General features: G+C 39.7%; 1 protein-coding gene across 1 annotated transcript in view; it reads right to left on the reverse strand.

The window, feature by feature from the left end:
- The window catches only part of LOC125233095 (transcription initiation factor TFIID subunit 1), a 47,489-nt gene that overhangs the window by 19,711 nt on the left and 5,503 nt on the right, over positions 1-22,275 (reverse strand). Inside the window, 16 exon segments of the mRNA XM_048138958.1 lie at positions 222-390; positions 750-883; positions 1,890-2,153; positions 3,297-3,492; positions 5,405-5,562; positions 7,220-7,340; positions 7,877-8,049; positions 9,514-9,638; positions 9,641-9,698; positions 10,892-11,126; positions 13,508-13,667; positions 14,808-14,983; positions 15,875-15,943; positions 17,907-18,109; positions 20,428-20,604; positions 20,832-21,003. Coding sequence (XP_047994915.1) covers positions 222-390; positions 750-883; positions 1,890-2,153; positions 3,297-3,492; positions 5,405-5,562; positions 7,220-7,340; positions 7,877-8,049; positions 9,514-9,638; positions 9,641-9,698; positions 10,892-11,126; positions 13,508-13,667; positions 14,808-14,983; positions 15,875-15,943; positions 17,907-18,109; positions 20,428-20,604; positions 20,832-21,003 — 2,590 coding nt within the window.

The raw sequence follows: 22,275 nt of genomic DNA on the forward strand, positions 1-22,275 counted from the left end.
ATATCATTTATCGCGCGACCATGCTTGCCTGCCAGGAATCGAACCCAGGATCGCGGCTCAGCGGCGTGGATGTCATGGATGTTTTCATACGTGTAAGTATATCGTCGCCTAGCACCCAAGTGTGTTTTTAGTTTGTTTAGTGCTTAGTTTGGGGCTAGATTGATTTGTGTAAGGGACCCAACATGTATTTATTTATTTAATGTGATATAAAGGAGACCTACCTGTTCCGTAGTTTTCTTATTAGCGAGCATGTTCTCGAGATTCTTGCCCATCTCTTCCATATCTGACTCTTCGCTGACAGAACTTTCGGCCTCGTCTGTACTTAGCACTTCTGCACTCGCCAGTACTCGGTTTTGCAGCTCGAATATACGCTGGCATTCTTCCTTGTATCTGTGGAATATTATATTATTTTGAGAGAAGCGCTGGTGGCCTAGCGGTAAGAGCGTGCGACTTTCGATCCGGAGGTCGCGAGTTCGAACCCGGCTCGTACCAATGAGTTTTTCTGAACTTATTCGCGAAATGTCATTTGATATTTGCCAGTCACTTTTCGGTGAAGGAAAACATCGTGAGGAAACTGGACTCATTCCAATAAGGCATAGTTTCCCTTCGGGTTGGAAGGTCAGACGGCAGTCGCTTTCGTAAAACTAGTGCCTACGCTAAATCTTGGGATTAGGTGTCAAAGCGGACCCCAGGCTCCCATAAACCGTAGCAAATGCCGGGATAACGCAAGGAGGATGATGAGGTTTTACCTTTCTTGATGCTCAGCGATAGAGAAGCGATTTCCTCTGGAGAACTTTGTCATGCCTTCCTCGCCCGCTTTTGCCTTCTCGGTCGATAGCGTTCGCACGACGTCTATGACTTCCCATCGAGACAGCTTCTTAATCTTATAACAAAAAGAATAACAAAAATTAAAGAAAAGTGCCACGCTTCAAAAATGCATTTTTCAAACTAAGTCTACTAAAACCTGAAATAGATAACATGCCTACACCAAAGAAAAAGCGATCAAGTCAACTGGTGGCGGAGCCGAGAATCGCCGGATTAGATTTGCCTTCAGCTTACGGGACTAGCGTGCTAACCACGCCACCCCGACTGCCGCGGTACCCGTCAAAAATAATCTGATGTACATATGATATCCGGTAGGTAGACGGTTATGTCGACACTCGACAGACCCCCGCACGTAGGAAAAACCTACATTGTTTTTTTTGGGGACAGCATCAGTTCCCGTAACAGTTCTCTTAGGCTGAGCTTCACCGTAGGCTGTTGTGTTGGCTTATTTGGTACTCGGACGTATGAGAACCCTTCGCCACAGGCAGTAACGGTCGACACCGGAGAGCTAAAGACACCCTTTATGGTTCAACTTATAAGGCACTGCCAGCCCAAACCTTTGACATGCACTAATATCTGGGCGACTGTACTGTTTCGTATCCTTGACATGTGTCGCCATCTAGTTCAAAAATAAATAGTACCTACATCGAGCGAAAGAATTCTCAGCCTTAACAACACAACTACTCCACACGAGATGGCGCGCGTTTCGCCACAAAAGCTCAAATAGTGTATTTTTCTATTCGTGTCAGCCTTGACCTGTGTCGCCATCTAGTCTTTGCAATAAATAGTACTTACATCGACCGAAAGAATTCTGTCTTAACAGTACAACTACTGCACACGAGATGGCGCGCGAAGAAAAACGCATGAAAACTCGAAAATTCGCGTTTTCTGGGACCTAAGGATAAGTTAGATCGATTTTTCACCCCCAAAAACCCCCACATAACAAATTTCAGCGAAATCGTTAGAGCGGTTTCCGAGATCGTCGGTATATATAAATAAATAAATATACAAGAATTGCTCGTTTAAAAGTATAAGATATACCTTAATAAGTAGTGTCTACAAACCTCTTCTTCAGGCACGCCAAATTTCCTCAACAACGCTTTGGCATTGTTCAAACTAAGTCTTCTCAAATCAGCATCAGTTCCAGTAACAGTTCTCTTCGGCTGAGCTTCATCCGTAGGCTGCTGTGTTGGCTTATTGGGTACGCGGACATATGAGAACCCTTCGCCACAGCCGGTGGGGTCAGCTGGCCCGGTGAGTTGGAGGAGGCACTTCCCACGCATGGCTTGGATGTAGGCGCGGGTTGTGTTCCATGGGGCTACTTTCACCTGGGATAAAAAATCGAGTATGAAAATCATGTTATGTATAAGCTGGGAAAAGTAAAAAAAGTTTTAACATTGGAAACCAGAGAATGCCTTATTGTCCCAGAGCTGTAAGAACGTCTTTTTGACACATGACAGCGTCCACAATACGTAAACTCGCGCAACCTAATGAAATTTTAAATAAAATCCTGTAATAATATTTTAAAAAATCAAGTACTTAAAAACAATATTTCTTTTCCTTTAAACATAATCTAACACATGTTACATTTTTGCGGATCTTCGTTAGTGAGTATTTTCCGATATTAATTTATCACACAGGATTTACTTATTATGTAATTTATCATTCATTTTTATTTTAAACTAGTGCAGTGGCAGAGTCTGTCATTTCGATTCAAATGACATTTCAGTAAGTTGATAGAAATCGTATATTTGTTTAAGCGCCTCCTTGTACATAGGGCCTAATCGATTCAACCAATTCGACGTTAATCGTTAGATTTGGCAAACGATACGTCTTAGCCACATCGCAACATACTTCAGAACAAATGTGTCAAAAATGTGAACTTACAGATACGGGGCAATAGTTCGTACGGTCATGCCTATTATGTCTGCGTCACAGTGATGTTGTTAGAAAGCACGTAAAGCCGGGTACTCACTAGCGAGCTGTAACTGTAACCGAACAGATACAGTAACGAGGTTCTAAATAGTGTGTACGCATGTTACAGTTCAGGCTCGTGACGTCGCCGGATCCATTTCCCCGAGCGTACTCATAAGTTGATAACGAGCAATAGCTACGGGCGTTAATAGCCCACAAAGCAAGCAGGGTCGCAGGACAATTTCCTCGCGCGCCCTGTTTACTTGTACTTTTATATATTCTGTGGCCCCGTGAATGGTGAAACACGGCCTGCCTCGGCAGAGGCACGTCTATATTGGACGATTGAATAGCGGGAAAATTGCCTCGCTATGCCTTCGTTCTGTGTGGACCGAACTAATAGGATATCCAGCGGGCGTAGCACACTAGTTGGATAAATTTTATCGCATCAGTGCGTCCCTATTGCACTTACAAATAGTTCGAAAAGGACGGCCTGGCGTTATATCATTTATCACGCGACCGTGCTTGTCTGCCTGGTTGTGAAAGGCGGTAAATGTTACCTCGTCGTCCATTTTCAACTGCAGTTCCTCATCATCGTCCTCTTGCGGGGTGAAGATGAACTTCTCTCCGTAGCCAGCGTCCTTTAGTCGTTGCTCGGCCGACGCCATACTGAAGTAAGCGCAGCATTGCTCGGGGGACACCATTGCGCGGATCTCCTCTTCGGAAGGCAGGCGGAACTCGGGTTTTATTACCCACCTGAATATATTTTGTAATTAATAACAACATACAAAAACTCCTGCATCTGCATCCCATGAAGGGTTAGGCAGAGCCAAAGACATAATTGTAATTCCGTATAGACAGATAAAGTCTAAGAAAAAAAAACGTACCTCAAAACTATAAAGAAAAAGGTACGGTGAGCTAGATGGCGATACACCTTTGGGGTACGCTCGGCTAGATGGCGCTAATATTAATATTTGACATTTTAACACATATCAAGCTAAGAATATGGGCCAAATTGTCAAAACTGAGGTTCAAAAGTTTTAAGCCTGTGTCGAGAGATGGCAGTCTATGCACTGTGATTACACATTTTACTTTGACAGTAACTCTCTATAATACTCGATCCTCTTTGGGCAGAGCACATGCTATTCACGCTTCAGGCAGGCTTCTTGGTAATTACAGTCCGACTAAAAAGAGAAGAAATTAAAAAGTGGCAACATCGTGTCGTCCCGTTTTCTCACACATATTAATTTGAAAGGGATGACACTACAACGTTGCCACTTTTTTATTTCTACTCTTTTTGGTCAGAACTGTAAAGGGTTGAAAGAAAACGAAATTGTGACATTGCAGTGACAGGTTGCCAGCCTCTCGCCTACTACGCCACAATTTAACCCATATCCCACAGTTGACTTCTACTCTACGACACCCACGGGAAGAATGGATGGTCACGGGATGGTCAAATTCTTAACCCGTCACCACACAGGCACATTTATTAATATATGAGGTTTTATGTCTTAGTATTTCATGTACTTATAGAAAGATAAAATACTAACTAAATCTACAAGGACTTTTTTTTTATTATTTAAATTATAAATGTGTCGCTTAACTTCAAACCTGGGTAAATCCATTCTGCTTTAAGGTTGAATATATAAAAAATATAATATGATCTGAAAGATAATCAACCTTACAGCAGAATGGATTTACCCAGTTTTGAAGTTAAGCAACACAAATGGGCTTACTCTTGGCCACAGACTAGCCAAAGGCAAAGACGTGGCCTACGATGGAGTGAGCTCGCCCATAAGATGCCTGTTCACTCTTGATTTGAAGGTTGATTTGTTGATTTTTTAATATATTCCAGGGATGTAACGGAAGTGTTTTTAACGGAACCGAAAGCGGAAGCAGAAGTTTTGAATTTAGTTTAACGGAAGCAGAAGCGGAACCGGAACCAGTAGCGGAACTTATGGATGTTAAAAACGAAAAGAAAAAATACCACATAGGTATAACATAAATCAAAACTAATTAAATTACCTAGAACTTTTAGGTGTTTACTGTTTACTAACTAAGAATTTAAGAACTGGCTTGGCCTTCCGCCTTGGCGTTTAGTATCGCAGCACGTGGCAAGCAGAGAAATGAGCGAATGACAGGTATAGTACCTGTTGGTCCTTGATGTACGCCGCTCATGTCCCACCGTCGCGCTAGGTTCCGACATCCGTTATAACTTCCGTTTGAAAAATAACAGAACCGGAACAGAAGCGGATGTGCAAAACAAAACGGAAGTTCTGCAGAAACGGAAGCAGAAGCAGAGCTCTGTTACATCCCTGATATATTCTAAGAGTTTTTTTTTCAGAATGATTAACATGCAATATTCAAATAGCTACACTGAGAGAAAATACAACCAGTTTTCATGTTCGTTCAACAAGTTTTTTGGTTGAAATAGCGCCTGCGTGCTCTTTGGTTCAAACAACAAGCTACTTGTCATTTGAATCGGCAATATATTTGAATCAACAAGTCGATTTTATAAAAACAACCTGACACATATTGTTTTAAACATACGTTTGGCTGATTCAAACGGATAAACCGCAACAAGTCAAACTTGTTAAATTCACAATGCAAATTTCTCTCAGTGTAAACGTACTGACTTTATATCTGTGAATAGAAGATACCAACTCACCAATTAGAATCCAGCCCAGTTCGTTTGAAATCGGCGCAGAGCTTCAACCGTTTCCTGATCGAGCTTTCGGAATGGGATGGGAAGGCTCTCTTGATGTCGTCCATTTTGATACGCCGCGGGTTGTCACGGGACTTCCAGAACAGGCGATAGATGTACACCTACAAAAACAATGTTTTAATATATATTTTAATACAATTTCCTAATTAAGAATACATTGGAATTTTGAACTACAATGGAATTATGCAAGGGTCTTAGAGAATAGAATAGAATAATGAATATAATGATGTATTAGCTAAGCCGCGGTCCTGGGTTCGAATCCCGGTAAGGTCATTTATTTGTGTGATGAGCACAGATATTTGTTCCTGAGTCATGGATGTTTTCTATGTATATATGTATGTATTTATCTATTTAAGTATGTATATCGTCGCTTAGCACCCATTGTACAAGCTTTGCTTAGTTTGGGGCTAAGTTGATCTGTGTAAGGTGTCCCCAATATTTATTCGAAAGCATACAGACAATAAGCAACATAAACACAGACATAAAAAATAAAGTGCCTCGAAATGGCCTCACCTCAGCATATACGACTACAGGAGGATAATATCTATGTTTCAAATTTAAGAGGGCTTTCATGTGAAAAATAGTGAAATCGCAACGGAGCGCTTAATCATACCGTGTGTGGTATCAAATTAAAGAGCTTTCCGAGTAGTTTACAAATATATAACATATTATAGGACTTTTTCTACTCGGTCTAACAAAATATGAGAAAATGTCCAGAAGTGGCAATAATTGCGACGGGGAAGGCTCGTTTTCAAAAAATTGCCAAAAATATATAATAGGAATTTATAATCACTAAGGCATAAGAGCAATTTAAGTAAACGTTGCAGATTAATTTTTTACGAAAATAACTCCGATGTGATGTAGATTTTCAAAGAAATTGTCACTTAATTTTAGGTAATTTCTAAAAAAAATTGAATTCGTCTTAGCCTTGTTTACTCTTTTTAAAAACCTTATAATAAAAATGTAATCTGCGAAGTTTGTAGTACATGATACACGTATTATAAATTTACCAGTTTCAGTATTCCAAATTGTCCAAATTTTACAAATAAGATCGACTAATCCAGCACTGTACGCGGGTTTTCCTAAACGTGCATCAGAGAAAAATTCGTAATTAATTTAGTGAGTAAGTTTTCTAAAATCTAGTCTGATAAGTATCAAGATAATAAGATGCTCTAATTGAAACTTGAATTAAATATATCTATTAGATAACGGAAAGTGTAGTATTTCACCGACTAAAACTATCAATTTTACATTATTTTGACGTTTTTCTCGAAAGCAGCCTTACGGCTCAGCCACGACATTGGTCTAAGCGCGACAGCGGTGAGCGGCGGCCATACATTGGAGCGAGACACAGCGATGGGACTTTTCATTCACACGCATGGCTGCCGCTCACCGCTGTCGCGCTTAGACCAATGTCGTGGCTGAGCCGTTAAAGTCTCCCCAAATATATCGACGCGGAGGCTTTCGTCGGTCAAAAATCGCTCCTAAGTATGAACATGCGTCTTCATAGCAGCGAGCGATTTTTGGTCGGCTAATGCCAAATTGCCGATTCCGATAGGTTTGGGGAAACCCTAACGTTGAAGTCATTTTACTTTCATATTTATCACTATGCGTAAAATTTTTCGCTCGAATGGAAATATGAAAGTAGAATCGTTACAATATACAACGCCGTTCTTACAGATTAATTTCAATGCAGTAGTTCAGAGAAAATATTAAAGGGTAATGGAAAAACACGTAGAAAATCATCAAGATACAAACCTGTAGGAAATCTCTGACGAAGTTGTTGGCCCGCTTCGAGTTAGGTCCAGGTACCTCGTACAGTGGACATTCTTGCCCTGCGACGTATAACGCGTCGATTTCACGGATGTAGTAGGCTTGTCTGCAAAAAAAATTTAATAATGATGATTAAAACTGCCTCTTAATAAAATTTTAATGATTAAAAATGCTTTTCTTTCCAGCATGCATAATCCTCTTCAATAATGAAAGAGGGGTTTTTATCCATCTCTAAACTGAGATGTCAGCAAGAAAACTACCAGGGTACTATGACCCTACGACATGTAATAGTACATTACATCAGAGGCCGGGAAAATGAGGATTTCCGGCCAAGTGGGTATATACGGCCGAGCGAGCGTGCGAGCGAGGCCGGATAGGGATACGAGGCCGGGAATCCGTTTTCACGCCGAGGCATGTATAGTGTTTTTCTCAAACATACAATGAAATAAAATAAAAATGATCTAAAGGACAATATTTTATAAAAAAAAGTTACTTTGCAGGCCTAGGCCTAAAAAATAATATGAAATCCCTTTACAGTCCTCTCGAGTTGTTGCGCCCAAAAAGCGATACTTCCCAGCCCATTTTAAGGAACGTAAAGACAATATTTCATTACATGTTTGAGAAAAAGATATTAATACTTACCTAGTTCGTATGACGAGGAAGTCCGAATGCGGTATATTATGTTCGTATATAGGCGCCCTGTACATATTGTTTTCGACCACTGGTTGCGTCGCGCCCGGAGGTAGAATACCGAGGAAGGGCGATGTGTGAGCGTAAGCCACTTCACCATATTTTAGAGGCTTTGGCCCGCTGTCCTGAAATTAAAAATATTAGTTAGCTTTGAGATTGTATAGAGACATTTTATATAGACAGGATTTTACTATGACGATGCGTTTAACGTAGCCAAAGTCTGTAATAAGTTTTTTTGCAAAAATTTCATTTTTGGTACAAGCTTTCATCGCCGACGTTTCTAAAAACCCCTTACTCGATGGGGATACGACAGTTCATAACAGAGTTCCTCTGACCACCTTTTTGCTCCATCATCAGATCAGCTCCATGATACCATAACATTGCATTGTCACGTAATTTACATAAATGTGTGCAAAATTTCAGCTCAATCGGAAACCAGGAAGTGGGTCAAATTTAACTTCTACGTTTTGCGCAAACTTACATACTAACAAGGCAAGTTAAATAAAAGCTATAGCTAAAGCTATAGTTTGCGGAGTCTAGCCGTCGCGTGAACTCCTATACGCCTGAAGAGGGGCCTCCGAATTGGCCCGAAACATGTCGCAGCAATAGCGATATAATAACGTGAGTACAACCGTATCTCAATTAATTATTTGAATATGTCTCACGGAAGTTTAACGTGTATAAATAAAAGCTTGTAAAAATTACAGAGTTAAAACAAAAAACACTTCAATTAACAGTCTTTATGACAATCCCCTGTGGCACCATTAGGTCTAAAGTCTAGACCAAAATGTACAGTTAGAATCTTAATTAATCCTTACATCTTACCAAGTGATGCTTGCAGTAGCATTTTATGTCCCGCCGCCAGAGTTCATACAAGATGTGTCAATTTATGTGATATTTTAACCCCCGACGCAAAAACGACGGGGTGTTATAAGTTTGACGTGTCTGTCTGTCTGTTTGTCTGTCTGTCTGTCTGTCTGTCTGTCTGTGGCATCGTAGCTCCCGAATTTAAATTAGTTTTTTTTCTGTCTGAAAGCTGAGTTAGTCGGGAGTGTTCTTAGCCGTGTTTCATTAAAATCGGTTGACTAGATCGGGGGTTTTTTCAAAATTGTAATTTTGTGGTATTAGTAGATGTGCTTAAGTTTTTATTTCATCTATGTTTCATAAGATTAAGAGAGGCGCCTAGTATCTACCGTAAGGGCTCTACATACCTTGGCTTTTATTGATAAAGCCTGTTGTCCACCTATATTACCATAAAGTTAGAAAGAGACAAAAAGTAGCCTATGTCACTCTCCATCCCTTCAACTATGTCCACTTAAAAAATAACGTCAATAACTGGTGACCGAAGAGCTGGCGACTTCCTCGCACAACGTATCAGCATTGCGATACAGCGAGGAAATGTCGCCAGTATCCTTGGTACAATGCCTCAAGGGCCTATTTTAGACATTAGCTAGATTTTAAGTTTAGTCTTAGTTTCTTATATAATTATGTAAATATGTTCACGACAATTCGTCGCTCCGTTTTGAGACAGACACACACACTTTCCCATTTATAATATTAGTATGGATATAACAGAGTATTATATTCACCTTGGTAGCGCTTCGTTTGTAATAGTTCTTGACCTTAGTGCACATCCCGACTTGAGATATCAGCGGCGGATGTTCTTCGCAAAACTCGACCAGAACTATTTCTCCATCGCGACCACTCAGGTCCTCGGGGTTCTCATGAAGAATACGTCTCCACCTCCAGAGGCTAAGCGTTCGGCTTCGCGTTGCTGTAAAATTAAATAAATAAATATTGGGGACACCTTACACAGATCAACTTAGTTAGCCCCAAGTGCTAAGCGACGATATACATACTTAAATAGATAAATACATAGTTATATACATAGAAAACATCCATGACTCAGGAACAAGTATATGTGCTCATCACACAAATAAATGCCCTTACCGGGATTTGAACCCAGGACCGCGGCTTAGCAGGCAGGGTCACTACCGACTGAGCCAGACCGGTCGTAACCGGTGTAATAAAAAAATATTGTGAAAATTGGAGTATGTTCAGTTTATAGTGTACTTGTGACGTCACAGTCAAGTTACCTGCTCTTTCAAGTTTTATACGAGTTTTTTATAGAACTTCTAAAAACCGCCATGTTTTTACTAACGATTATTTACCGGCTACTTTATCGGCTAAATTAAAAAACGGGAGTACTAAGTCGCATCAGTCCTAACCGCGCATGGCCTAATGTTGTTATAAAAGCCAAATTTATACTTACCAAGAACCTTAACGGCCCAGCCACGACATTGGTCTAAGCGTGACAGCGGTGAGCGGCAGCCATACTTGCGAATGAAAAGTCCCATCGCTGTGTCTCGCTCCAATGTATGGCCGCCGATCACCGCTGTCGCGCTAGACCAATGTCGTGGCTGAGCCGTAAGGGGCCGTTTAGACGGTACGAGAACTCGCATACGAGGTTTATTACATGGCGGTATTTGATGGCTGTGCAAAATTGTATGTAACCTCAACAGCACGCAATGTAATTAAAATCGCATGCGAGTTTGCACGCCGTCTAAATCAGGTCTTAAAACAATAACTGTTGTTGGATAGACCTCATAATAGGGATGACGACTACATAAAAAAATGGCATTCTGTTTAGTCCGTCAGTTAGATCGTCCAAAAATACTCAACACATATTTTCGCTTTTTCTAATTAATGAAAAAATACAAAGATATAGAGCATTAAAGTTCCGGAGTGGGGGCTTGTGACGTCACTTTTAAGTAAAAATTGTACCTAGGCGTGACGTCACGCGAAACTTCAACGCACTGTACCGTCGTCATTTTTCCTTTACGACAAAAAAGAAAAAAATACGTGTCTAAAACTCTTTGATAATCTAACTGACGGACTAATTAGTTTTTTTTAGTCGTCTCGCCTATTCCCACTATCCTTCTAAAAAGACGAAGTTACATGGCTTACCTTGGCCTTCTTCCTGATATGCTTGATGAGTGGCTGCACGGGGTGCGGGCCCGGGGTGGCCAGCTGCCCGTACGACAGCTTGCGCAGCGCCGGCCGGTGGAACGCGCGCAGCCGCGCCGGGCCCATGTGGGTTTGTATGAAGGGCGCTCGTAGTTCGACCACGGGAGTACTGTGTTGGATCAGTTGGCCGCCGCCGACTTTGAGACGAGGGTTTTGGGATTTAGGCTGGTAGAAGCTGAAAAAGAATACAAATATTTTAGTGCAACGGCCCCGATAGACAGGTTTCTGACTCTAGGAAAAATAATAACAAAAATATTTAACATTGATTTTAATTAAAAATCGAAATAAGATGTCGTATATTAAAGAAAAAATGACGAGCACCACCAGTGGTGAAGGCCGGATTCGAACCGGCGTCTTTTAGCTATCCGGGCCAAACGCCATGAACCCCTAGGCCACCTCGCCACAGCGGAAGCCGTCGAAATTTCTCTTTTATATGTCATCTTTGTAAGACTAGGCGTCTTTGACCAACTCTAAGATTTTAATATTAAATCAGTGTTACAAATTAATTAAATAGGCAAAATCTTATTTATATAGAGGTAAATATATCATTATTGGGAAAATTTATATGATAAGTTTTATTACTATTAGAAAGCTATAAAAGACTATGTTTTCTTAAAATATCTGCTTTCATTCAATCTATGACTATGACTCTCGCTTCTTGGTGTCTGTCTGTCCCTATGTCTGCTTATATTTTTAAAACTATGCACCGGATTTTGATGAGGTTATTTTTAAAATAGAGAGTGATTCAAGAGATAGGTTTATATGTATAATATTTGTTCGGAGCCGGTTGCTAGTTTAATATAAATAAAAAAAGTTTAATAGGCTAGTTTCCTACTAGTCAAATCAGCTTCTTTTTAAGAACTGTCAAAACGATTTGCCAATATGGAATTACTATGAAATACTGAGGAGTGACGTCACGGTCAATTCATTTACTTTATATCTTTCTCTTTGACTTATTAAATATAAATTATGTTTAAACATAACTACTGTCCATGTTTTTCTTTTAATTATGTGGTGCTTTATTTCGTGCACTGCATAAAATATTTTATTTTAAGTATAGGAAACTAGCCTATTTACCTAAGTGAAAATAACTTACACATCATTGGAGATGTTGAAAGGATCCCGATCAGGAGACTTTGGCGGCGGTGGTGGCGCGTCTTCTTGCAATACGTTGATGACGCCAGCTTTGCCCAGTAAGATATTGGATATCCTCACGTTCCTTTAAAAGGACCTTGGGTTGCTAGAGGCTTAAACTAATATACAAATACTCGTAACTTACACATCATTGGAGATATTGAATGTATCCCTATCAGGAGACTTTGGCGGCGGTGGTGGAGCGTCTTCTTGCAATACGTTGATGACGCCAGCTTTGCCCAGTAAGATATTGGATATCCTCACGTTCCTTTAAAAGGACCTTGGGTTGCTAGAGGCTTAAACTAATATACAAATACTCGTAACTTACACATCATTGGAGATATTGAATGTATCCCTATCAGGAGACTTTGGCGGCGGTGGTGGCGCGTCTTCTTGCAATACGTTGATGACGCCAGCTTTGCCCAGTAAGATATTGGATATCCTCACGTTCCTTTAAAAGGACCTTGGGTTGCTAGAGGCTTAAACTAATATACAAATACTCGTAACTTACACATCATTGGAGATATTGAATGTATCCCTATCAGGAGACTTTGGCGGCGGTGGTGGAGCGTCTTCTTGCAATACGTTGATGACGCCAGCTTTGCCCAGTAAGATATTGGATATCCTCACGTTCCTTTAAAAGGACCTTGGGTTGCTAGAGGCTTAAACTAATATACAAATACTCGTAACTTACACATCATTGGAGATATTGAATGTATCCCTATCAGGAGACTTTGGCGGCGGTGGTGGCGCGTCTTCTTGCAATACGTTGATGACGCCAGCTTTGCCCAGTAAGATATTGGATATCCTCACGTTCCTTTAAAAGGACCTTGGGTTGCTAGAGGCTTAAACTAATATACAAATACTCGTAACTTACACATCATTGGAGATATTGAATGTATCCCTATCAGGAGACTTTGGCGGCGGTGGTGGAGCGTCTTCTTGCAATACGTTGATGACGCCAGCTTTGCCCAGTAAGATATTGGATATCCTCACGTTCCTTTAAAAGGACTTTGGGTTGCTAGAGGCTTAAACTAATATACAAATACTCGTAACTTACACATCATTGGAGATATTGAATGTATCCCTATCTGGAGACTTTGGCGGCGGTGGTGGAGCGTCTTCTTGCAATACGTTGATGACGCCAGCTTTGCCCAGTAAGATATTGGATATCCTCACGTTCCTTTAAAAGGACCTTGGGTTGCTAGAGGCTTAAACTAATATACAAATACTCGTAACTTACACATCATTGGATATGTTGAATGGATCCCTATCTGGAGACTTTGGCGGCGGTGGTGGAGCGTCTTCTTGCTATACGTTGATGACGCCAGAGCTTTGCCGAGTAAGATCTTGGTTATCCTCACGTACTTTTAAAAGGACCTTGGGTTGCTAGAGGCTTAAACTTATATAAAAATAACTTACACATCATTGGAGATGTTGAATGGATCCCTATCTGGAGACTTTGGCGGCGGTGGTGGAGCGTCTTCTTGCAATACGTTGATGACACCAGCTTTGCCGAGCAAGATCTTTGATTTCTTCACGTGGGGGTGCGGGATCTTCACCTTGGGTTGAGGGCCGCGTTCTGTAGATACACAAAACGATGTTATTATGTTTTAGTAGGCTTGAGACATGAAGAAAACAACTTCATGACACAATCGTAGCTCTGCAGGCGACAACTGCTTCCCATCAGCCGGCTCGTCTGCTTTTTAGGGTTCCGTACCTCAAAAGGAAAAAACGGAACCCTTATAGGATCACTTTGTTGTCCGTCTGTCCGTCCGTCCGTCCGTCTGTCAAGACCCTTTTTCTCAGGAACGCGTGGAGGTATGAAGCTGAAATTTATATCAATTACTCAGGTCTACTGTCCCTTGAAGCTGTGAAAAAATCAAACTTCTAAGCCAACGCAATCAAAAGATACAGCCGTCTATGCCGCAAATTTTCGACACTTGCAAGGGAATCAAAACCTACAGGGTGCTTCCCGTGAACTCAGAATCTTGAAATTTGGTACGAAGCAACGTCTTATAGCATAGATAAAGGAAAAATTACGAAAACCATAAATTTTTAGTTACATCACATAATATATATTTTTTTTAATAATTTTAACCTTACTACCCATTTTTTTGCAATAAAAATACCATAGTTATGACTCGATTGTCGTAATGAACGAACTTTGTAAACCTTGCAGGTTTGTACGGAACCCTCGGTGCGCGAGTCCGACTCGCACTTGGCCGGTTTTTTTTTACTTTAAAAATCGAACATTTATGGTTATGATTATTAACTGCACCTGTTGTTTGTAGGTTTGAAAGTGTGCGACAAAATATATTGTAACAGCCGTTTTTAGACGATCGTAAAAAAAGAGTAATTTTCTATTTAACCACTGAGGGGAATCTTGGTTTTTAGAACATGTTTGTCGCAGCCATTATCTCCGAATCTTTAAACCAAACCAGCATGGATCATCCATTTTTAATCGCAAACGCACTAAGTTTAAAAAGAAAGAGAACACGCCGTCATGTTTAATATAATTTTTTATTTTGTTGTATGTGACATATTATATATATGTTTCAATATATAAACGGTTAGCGGTTTTTATCGATTACTCTCCCTATGACGGAAAACAAAACTAGCAACGAGAACGGAGACGAAAAGGTAAGAATGTAAGACTTAGATGTTTTATGCATTAAAACGTATTAAATTAAACCTTATATTCACCCTACATAATTCTTACCTCTAGTAATCTTGGACGGGTCCACATCATCAGGTATGCCAAGTATGATGTTTTCATCGTTCGGGTCCAGCGTAAGTATTTTCGGCTTCGGTATCTTGGACATATTGTCCGCGTCCCAGATAACTTCGTCTTCCCAGGTACCGTAGACTAGTTCTTCGTTCTCGACGGGGAATATACTAGAATGGAGACGATTGTTTAGAATATGGTATAATATATTTAAAAATATTTTAAGCGGGTTACTCACGTGTTAAGTCGATATAACGTTCGACATGTTTCGATCCATTTCCGAGGATCTTTCTCAAGAGTAGCGACCCCAAGAGTAGCGTCGCGCTCTCGACATGTAAATGTGTTCGACATGTTCTCTCGGGGCTTTGGTTCAATATGTGCCTGTGTCGAAACTAGGGTGGTCCAAAAAAAATTTTTTTTATTGTTTGAGCTCCACATGGTTATTTCTACACGAAAACTTATTAAAATCATGTCAAACAATTTTGAGAACAATCAGACTTTATTTAGAGGTCGCTCAAAATAAAGCAATAATGCCATACTGAAATGTATGAAATGAACTTGACTAAAGAAAAAATCTTACATGGAGGTATTTTAATGGTTTAATTATATTTTTCCCTATTTCATTAGAGCTAAATAAAACATGAACCGGGCAGTTTGCAATGTTTTAATTATTTCGGTTTTTATTTTATTATAGGAGATATCCAATTTTAAATGTGTGTATCTTGAGCAACCTGTAAATAATGAGCAAATGGGTTAAAATTTGGTACATAAACTACTAATTCATAATAGAACAAAGGGAACCATGTGGAGAAAGGATTAGTCATATTTATTCTACTTCCATACAAATGTGGACCACCCTAGTCGAAACTTCTAAAGGCCATATTTAATCATAATCATAATCATCAATCCTCTTCGGCCGTGTTTCATTTTATCGCAACTCGTTCCGAGCTTCCTTCTAACCTTGCATCGTATTGTACTAATGTAGAATTTTGGTGTACGGAGCCGCTAGTTTACTTTAATTTTAAGTAAAAAAAAAAACAATAAAAACCGAATTTACGCACCTATACCAAGTGTTGTCTTCACCCTCAGCTGAAGTAGAAGTTTGTGGGTTCGCAGTAGAGGTTGATGACCTAAAAAAAGTGTATATAATATAGTAAATACTACAGTATCGTTTTATGTAGTTTAACATTGACTACCAGACAAAAATTGGCGCAGTACGTCAGAAACTGGCCATAATTTAGAACCGAACGCTTATATGGCAAATCCCACACCGGGGCAAACGACGAAACGTTCTTTTTATTTTCTCTCTTTTTTGTTATCTAAGTTTCGTGACGCATTGGTTTTACTGTATAAACATGTTTTACTAATAAATAAATAAATGGCGAGAACTGCCCAGCGGGTTGTCCGGCGTCTGAGCAAGGTTCACAATTCACGAGTGCCCATCAGGCGGGTTCTTGATTGCGAATGTGTTAAGATAAACGTCAAAATATACACTTGGTTATTTGGTTAGTTAATATACATATCGACGATGGGTTCCAATCTAAGCAAATGTCAAGCCGAGGACCTAGCTCTGGTTTTTAGACTGGACCTTCGAGATCGGTCGGTAAGAACTAATATTATTAGAAATTAAAGATTTACATGAAACAAAAAACTCTTGTGAAATAGTACTTTTTGCTGATGATACATCACTGCTTTTTAATGTTGACCGAAAATCTACGGATTACAATGTAATTAATAGCACGTTAGCTGATGTACTGCAGTGGTTTACTGTCAACAATTTACTTCTTAATTCTAAGAAAACCAAATGTATTCGATTCTCTCTGCCGAATGTTAAACCAATCGATACAAAAATACTTTTGAATGATGAATGCTTAGAGATGGTAGATACAACACTGTTCCTTGGCTTAACATTGGACAAAAATCTACAATGGAGTCCTCATATAAGGAAACTAGCAAGCAAATTAAGTTCAGCCGCATACGCCGTTAGGAGAATCAGGCAACTGACTAATGTTGAGACAGCTCGCCTAGTGTATCATAGTTATTTTCACAGTGTAATGTCATACGGTATTCTGGTTTGGGGCAAAGCAGCTGACATACAGACTATCTTTGTATTACAAAAGAGAGCCATTCGTTCTATTTACAACTTAGGAACACGTGAATCAGTAAGAGAACTCTTCAAAGAAATTAATATATTAACTGTAGCTTCCCAATACATTTATGATAGTATAATTTATGTTGTTAAGAATTTAGACTGTTTCACTAAGAATTCTGATATCCATAATTATAACACTAGAAACAAAAATAAGCTTGCCATAAAGAAGTTTCGTGTCCGTAAAGTACAGAAGTCATTTGTTGGGCAATGCATTCATTTTTATAATAAGTTACCTGACACTGCTTTGAGATTACCCCTCCCAGCTCTTAAGAACTACTTAAAAAAATCATTGATGTTGAAGGCTTATTACAGAGTCGAGGACTATTTGACAGACAAACATGCATGGCCCGAACCAGAAACTACAAAAAACGAATAGCAATTAAAATAATTGTATTATGTATAGAGGACACAGTTCAGATAAGAAAGCACATCAAATATTTTATATTTTATGTTGTGTAGGTAAATTACATATTTAATGATATTGAGATTCATATTATCTTTTTCTTCTGTGACAATTTGATATGTTTTCTCTGAAGAAGAACGACGTATTATTAAGCAATAATATAATTTATTGAAATTAATTTCCATAGAGTAACTAGTCTGTTCATATTCTTTGATGAATACTTTTGCATGTTAAATTGTATCTTGTTATTTAATGCATGTTAGTTATAAGATGTAATGTTTTGAAAAGAAGTTGCCCGCCGAGTTTCTTGCCGGTCCCATAGTGGATACCCCCCTCCCAACTGAGGGGGGACTGAAATCTTCTCGAGGCTGAGGCGTAGGGTTAGAGCCGGCGTAGCTTTATTTGACGTTCATATGCGCATTGTAATATGCCTACTTGAAAAAATAAATATTTCATTTCATTTCATTTCATTTCATTTCTAATCTATCTCTCATCAGTCAACTACGAAACATATTCCATACAGTAAAATTAAGCCAACGTTTTAAAGGTGATAGACGGTTTCGTGCAACTAACATCTATAATTTTCTTGAAAAGATGACGTGAACAAGTAAAACATACGTCGTAGGCTTGGTCGGGAGAGGTGCGGCTGCGGTCTCGGGTGCGAGAACTGTTGGCTGTTCTGCTTACAGATGTCGGCACCCAGCCTGCTGCGTTGCTCTTGCTGTTCAGGCGTGCGAGTACCTGCAATATAACACATTTAATAACCTAACCAAAAAATTAAAATTTTGAAAAAACCCCCGACTGCGACATCGTAGACCGATTTTCATGAAACATGGCTAAGAACACTCCCGACTAACTCAGCTTTCAGACAAAAAAAAAACTAAATCTAAATCGGTTCATCCGTTCGGAAGCTACGATGCCACCACAGAACTAAATCAAGATAGAAGGAAAAAGTGTATCTACTTCGCGTGCGGAAAAGTTAAATAGCGAGCAACATTGTTCGCCGCGCAAGTCAGTCTGCTCCCGACCGCTGCCCGCGAGTGACATACAGTGAAAAATACAAAATGGGTCGGTATTCGATAATTAACTCTTCAAACACCACCAATAAAAGCAAGAGTGTTAAACAAAGTGTTTCCTATCATCGGTAAGTACCATTTGTCCTAAAATATTTTTTATTAAATAAAAAACACGATTTTCCTATTTTTATCATCAAAACATTAGCTGACGTACGGCCGTCAAATTAGTTTTCCATTGCGGCTTTAATTTGACGAGTCCGACTTGGCGTGCGTTTAAAACAAGCGATATAAAAATAGGCTATTCAAACTGTCGAGACAAAGTGAAGGTAGATTTGTTATTTTGTCCGTCGAACTTAAGAATAGTGGTGCACCACGGAACTACGTATATCGTCATGTATGCTGCGATTTCCTTATTCGATTTAAATCGATTTTGCGAAGCAGTGGAAATTATAATTATGTTTTTATATTGTTATGAAACTATACATATAAAGTACGAGTGAAAAGTAAATTTAACTTTAAAATAGGTTACAGTTACGGTATTAACGTTGAATTTGTGGTCGTTTGTACCACTTGTAACACGTATATGGCAGTCCCTTATCGGAACGCCAGTTGTAACGTAGTTCCCTTATTCAGGAAGCCAATTTGTAACGCGCCAAATTGTAACATATATGTCAGGCTCTGTTCGCAGAGCGACAATTTGTAACGTAATACTTGACCTGTATGGTCGGTTGCCGTTATAGGGGCTCGGCGGGCCGGATGCCATCCGGCTTTAGCCACTCAAAGAATTAAGAGACCGTGGAAGGTCTCGGATAGCTGACAAAAAGACATATAAAATAAAAGATAAATTAATTAAAAGAAAAAGAATAAAAAATTCGAGCGCCAGCCAGCTATCCTAAAAAGTGTCCAGATAGAGGGTAAAGCAAAATGTAACTTTTAATCTTAAGGGAGGGAAAGTTGTAATGAAAAGATTTGTTTACCTTGAACTAAGAAGTTTTATTACTGTTCTTCAGTACTCTTAACGGTTTCTTAGATGCTAATTATTTTACTAACGCACTTAACTTCTAACTGGGTACAAATTACTACATGAAATGCTTACAAGGACCTAGTGGGCTTATTTAAACGTAAATTAAAAGTTGTAACAAATAACATGAGGATAATGAAGTGAGTACATGGTCGATTTTCTTAAAAATATTACGAAATATTAACTAGTATTAATATCTACCTACTAAAATCTTTGTTCCTGGCCTTAGGCAAATTATATACCTACTAGTGAATTGTTTGTCATCACACGAATACAGGTATATACTTACTTCATTTCACAACGAAGATGAACATCCGATATTCGTGACGTCATAGGCTCGACACAAAACGTTACACGCTCGGTTTCGCTGTTAATCGCCGAGCATTTTCCTTCTATCTTGATTTAGTTCTGTGGATGCCACAGACAGACACACACACAGACAGACAGACAGACACGTCAAACTATAACACCCCATCGTTTTTGCGTCGGGGGTTACAGAACAAACTCCAAAGTTGAAATAGACTGTAACACGGAAATTTTTACGGTTTAATTTTCATTAATACCGAACTTTACATGGCGACCCTGGCGAGACTAAAATGACGAACCTAATGTTTCATTTCTCTCTCCTACTAAAACTACGTTACCATTAGGGACTAGTCCTGACTCCTCAATCAACCTGCTAGTAATATCAATTATCACTGTTCATAGACCGACCCCACCAAACTAAAACCTTATGTTTAAACTCGCTTCCGTGTCATCTTTCCATTGCTACTGGGATATCATAAGGAAGGAGTCCTAGGGGCACTCACTGTCAGTGGCTACTGTTCAGTTTTGGCCTCTTCGTTCTAGTCTAACTAAAGAGTGAACAGGCATCTTCTGGGCGAGCTCACTCCATCGTAGGCCACGTCTTTGCCTTTGGCTAGTCTGTGGTCAAGAGTAAGCCCATTTATAATTAAAAAAAAAAAAAGAATTTTCTATAAATACTCAACTTTACATGGCGACCCTACCAGACTCAAACGTACCTTATGTTTAATCTCACTGCCATCCCATATAACGTCATCCTCCCATTGCAACTGTGACACCATAAGGAAGGAATCCTCAGGGAACCCACTGTCGGGACTGTCGGTGGCTTCTTGTTCAGTTTTGATCTCTTCTTCAAGCTTTTCTTTTGGTTCTGTCTCGCGTTCTGGTGATTGCGCCTGGAAGGAAGAAAGTATTTAGTCTAAGTTTCAAGTATGTTATCGGATCACTGAACTGAAATGGGGAAAACGTTTTTATACCTAGTATAAGGTAGGTTTACTTTTCTTAACAATGATTTCAAAAAATCCGGTCCCAAATGAAATGGAACATGGCTAAGTAAAAAATACTTTCTTAGGTTATTCCTTGTGCGAAGTACTTATATAACCCATGAGGAGGAATATATTACCTTTACTTTAAACCCATAGTCGAACCCTTCTCCAGTCTCTGGTACGTTCAGCATGTCGTACCAAACTTGAGCTGGACCGAAACGCCAATGAGCTGGCGTGGGCCGTTGAGATTTATCGCCAGACTGAGTGTTGTTGCTATCGTTATTTGTATGCTGGTTCTCTTCCATTGGTCTGTAAGGCAAATACAATGAGTAAATACAGTGTAAAACTTACGAAAAATTTTTTTATAGACAACGCTCGCTTTCAACATTACCACTGGTCGTTGAAAGCGAACGCAGCCGGCGCGCGTGAAACAGCGCTGTCTATATTACAACTTTGACAACCACCCGCCTTCGTCAGTTTTCCGTGATCATGATGCATGTAACTACGTCGCAGTATCGGGAGCTCGACAAAAATCAAAAAAGTAATGAGGGCTTTATCCCCGTCAATTATCAAAATTAGAGCTCCCGATATTAAAAAAAAGTTTAAAAATGGTAACCACACTTACACCCAAAGATTTTCACTGACCCGGCGACTACACTCATTTATAAACCTTCATGTATTATTCATTATTCAACACAACAACCTAACTGCCCCTTATGTATTAGACAGACTTTCATAACTATTGATCTGGCGCAGTCGGTAGTGACCCTGCCTGCTACGCTGCGGTCCCGGGTCCGAATCCCGGTATGGGCATTTACTTGTGTGATGAGCACAGATATTTGTTCTTGAGTCATGGATGTTTTCTATGTATATGCGTATTTATATCCATACTAATATTATAAATGGGAAAGTGTGTGTCTGTTTGTTTGTCCGTCTTTCACGGCAAAACGGAGCGACGAATTGATGTGATTTTTTAAGTGGAGATAGTTGAAGGGATGGAGAGTGACATAGGCTATATTTTGTCTCTTTCTGACGCGAGCGAAGCCGCGGGCAAAAGCTAGTATTATATATATCGTTGTCGGAGTACCCACAACACCGACCTTCTTAAGCTTACCGTGGGCCTCAGTCAATCTGTGTAAGAATGTCCTATAATATTTATTTATTTATTGATGATTATTCAGATTATTGTTATTATTTTTTTGACGAATACTTTTGCTTATTAAATTGTATCTTGTTTTTTAATGCATGTTAATTATAAGATGTAATCTTTTGAAAAGAAGTGGCCCGCCGAGTTTCTTGCCGGTCCCATAGTGGATACCCCCCTCCAACTGAGGGGCGACTGAAATCTTCTCGAGGCTCAGGCGTAGGGTTAGAGCCGGCGTAGCTTTATTTGACGTTCATATGCGCATTGTAATATGCCTACTTGGTAAATAAATATTTCATTTCATTGTCGCTTGTGTATTGCATAGATCTCCAGCATATGGTTTTTTTTTCGTAGCGCGCAGACTTAACGGCCCAGCCACGACATTGGTCTAAGCGCGGCAGCGGTGAGCGGCAGCCATACGTGCGAATGAAAAGTCC

This window comes from Leguminivora glycinivorella, chromosome 14 (assembly GCF_023078275.1).
Source record: "Leguminivora glycinivorella isolate SPB_JAAS2020 chromosome 14, LegGlyc_1.1, whole genome shotgun sequence".
NCBI lineage: Eukaryota > Metazoa > Arthropoda > Insecta > Lepidoptera > Tortricidae > Leguminivora > Leguminivora glycinivorella.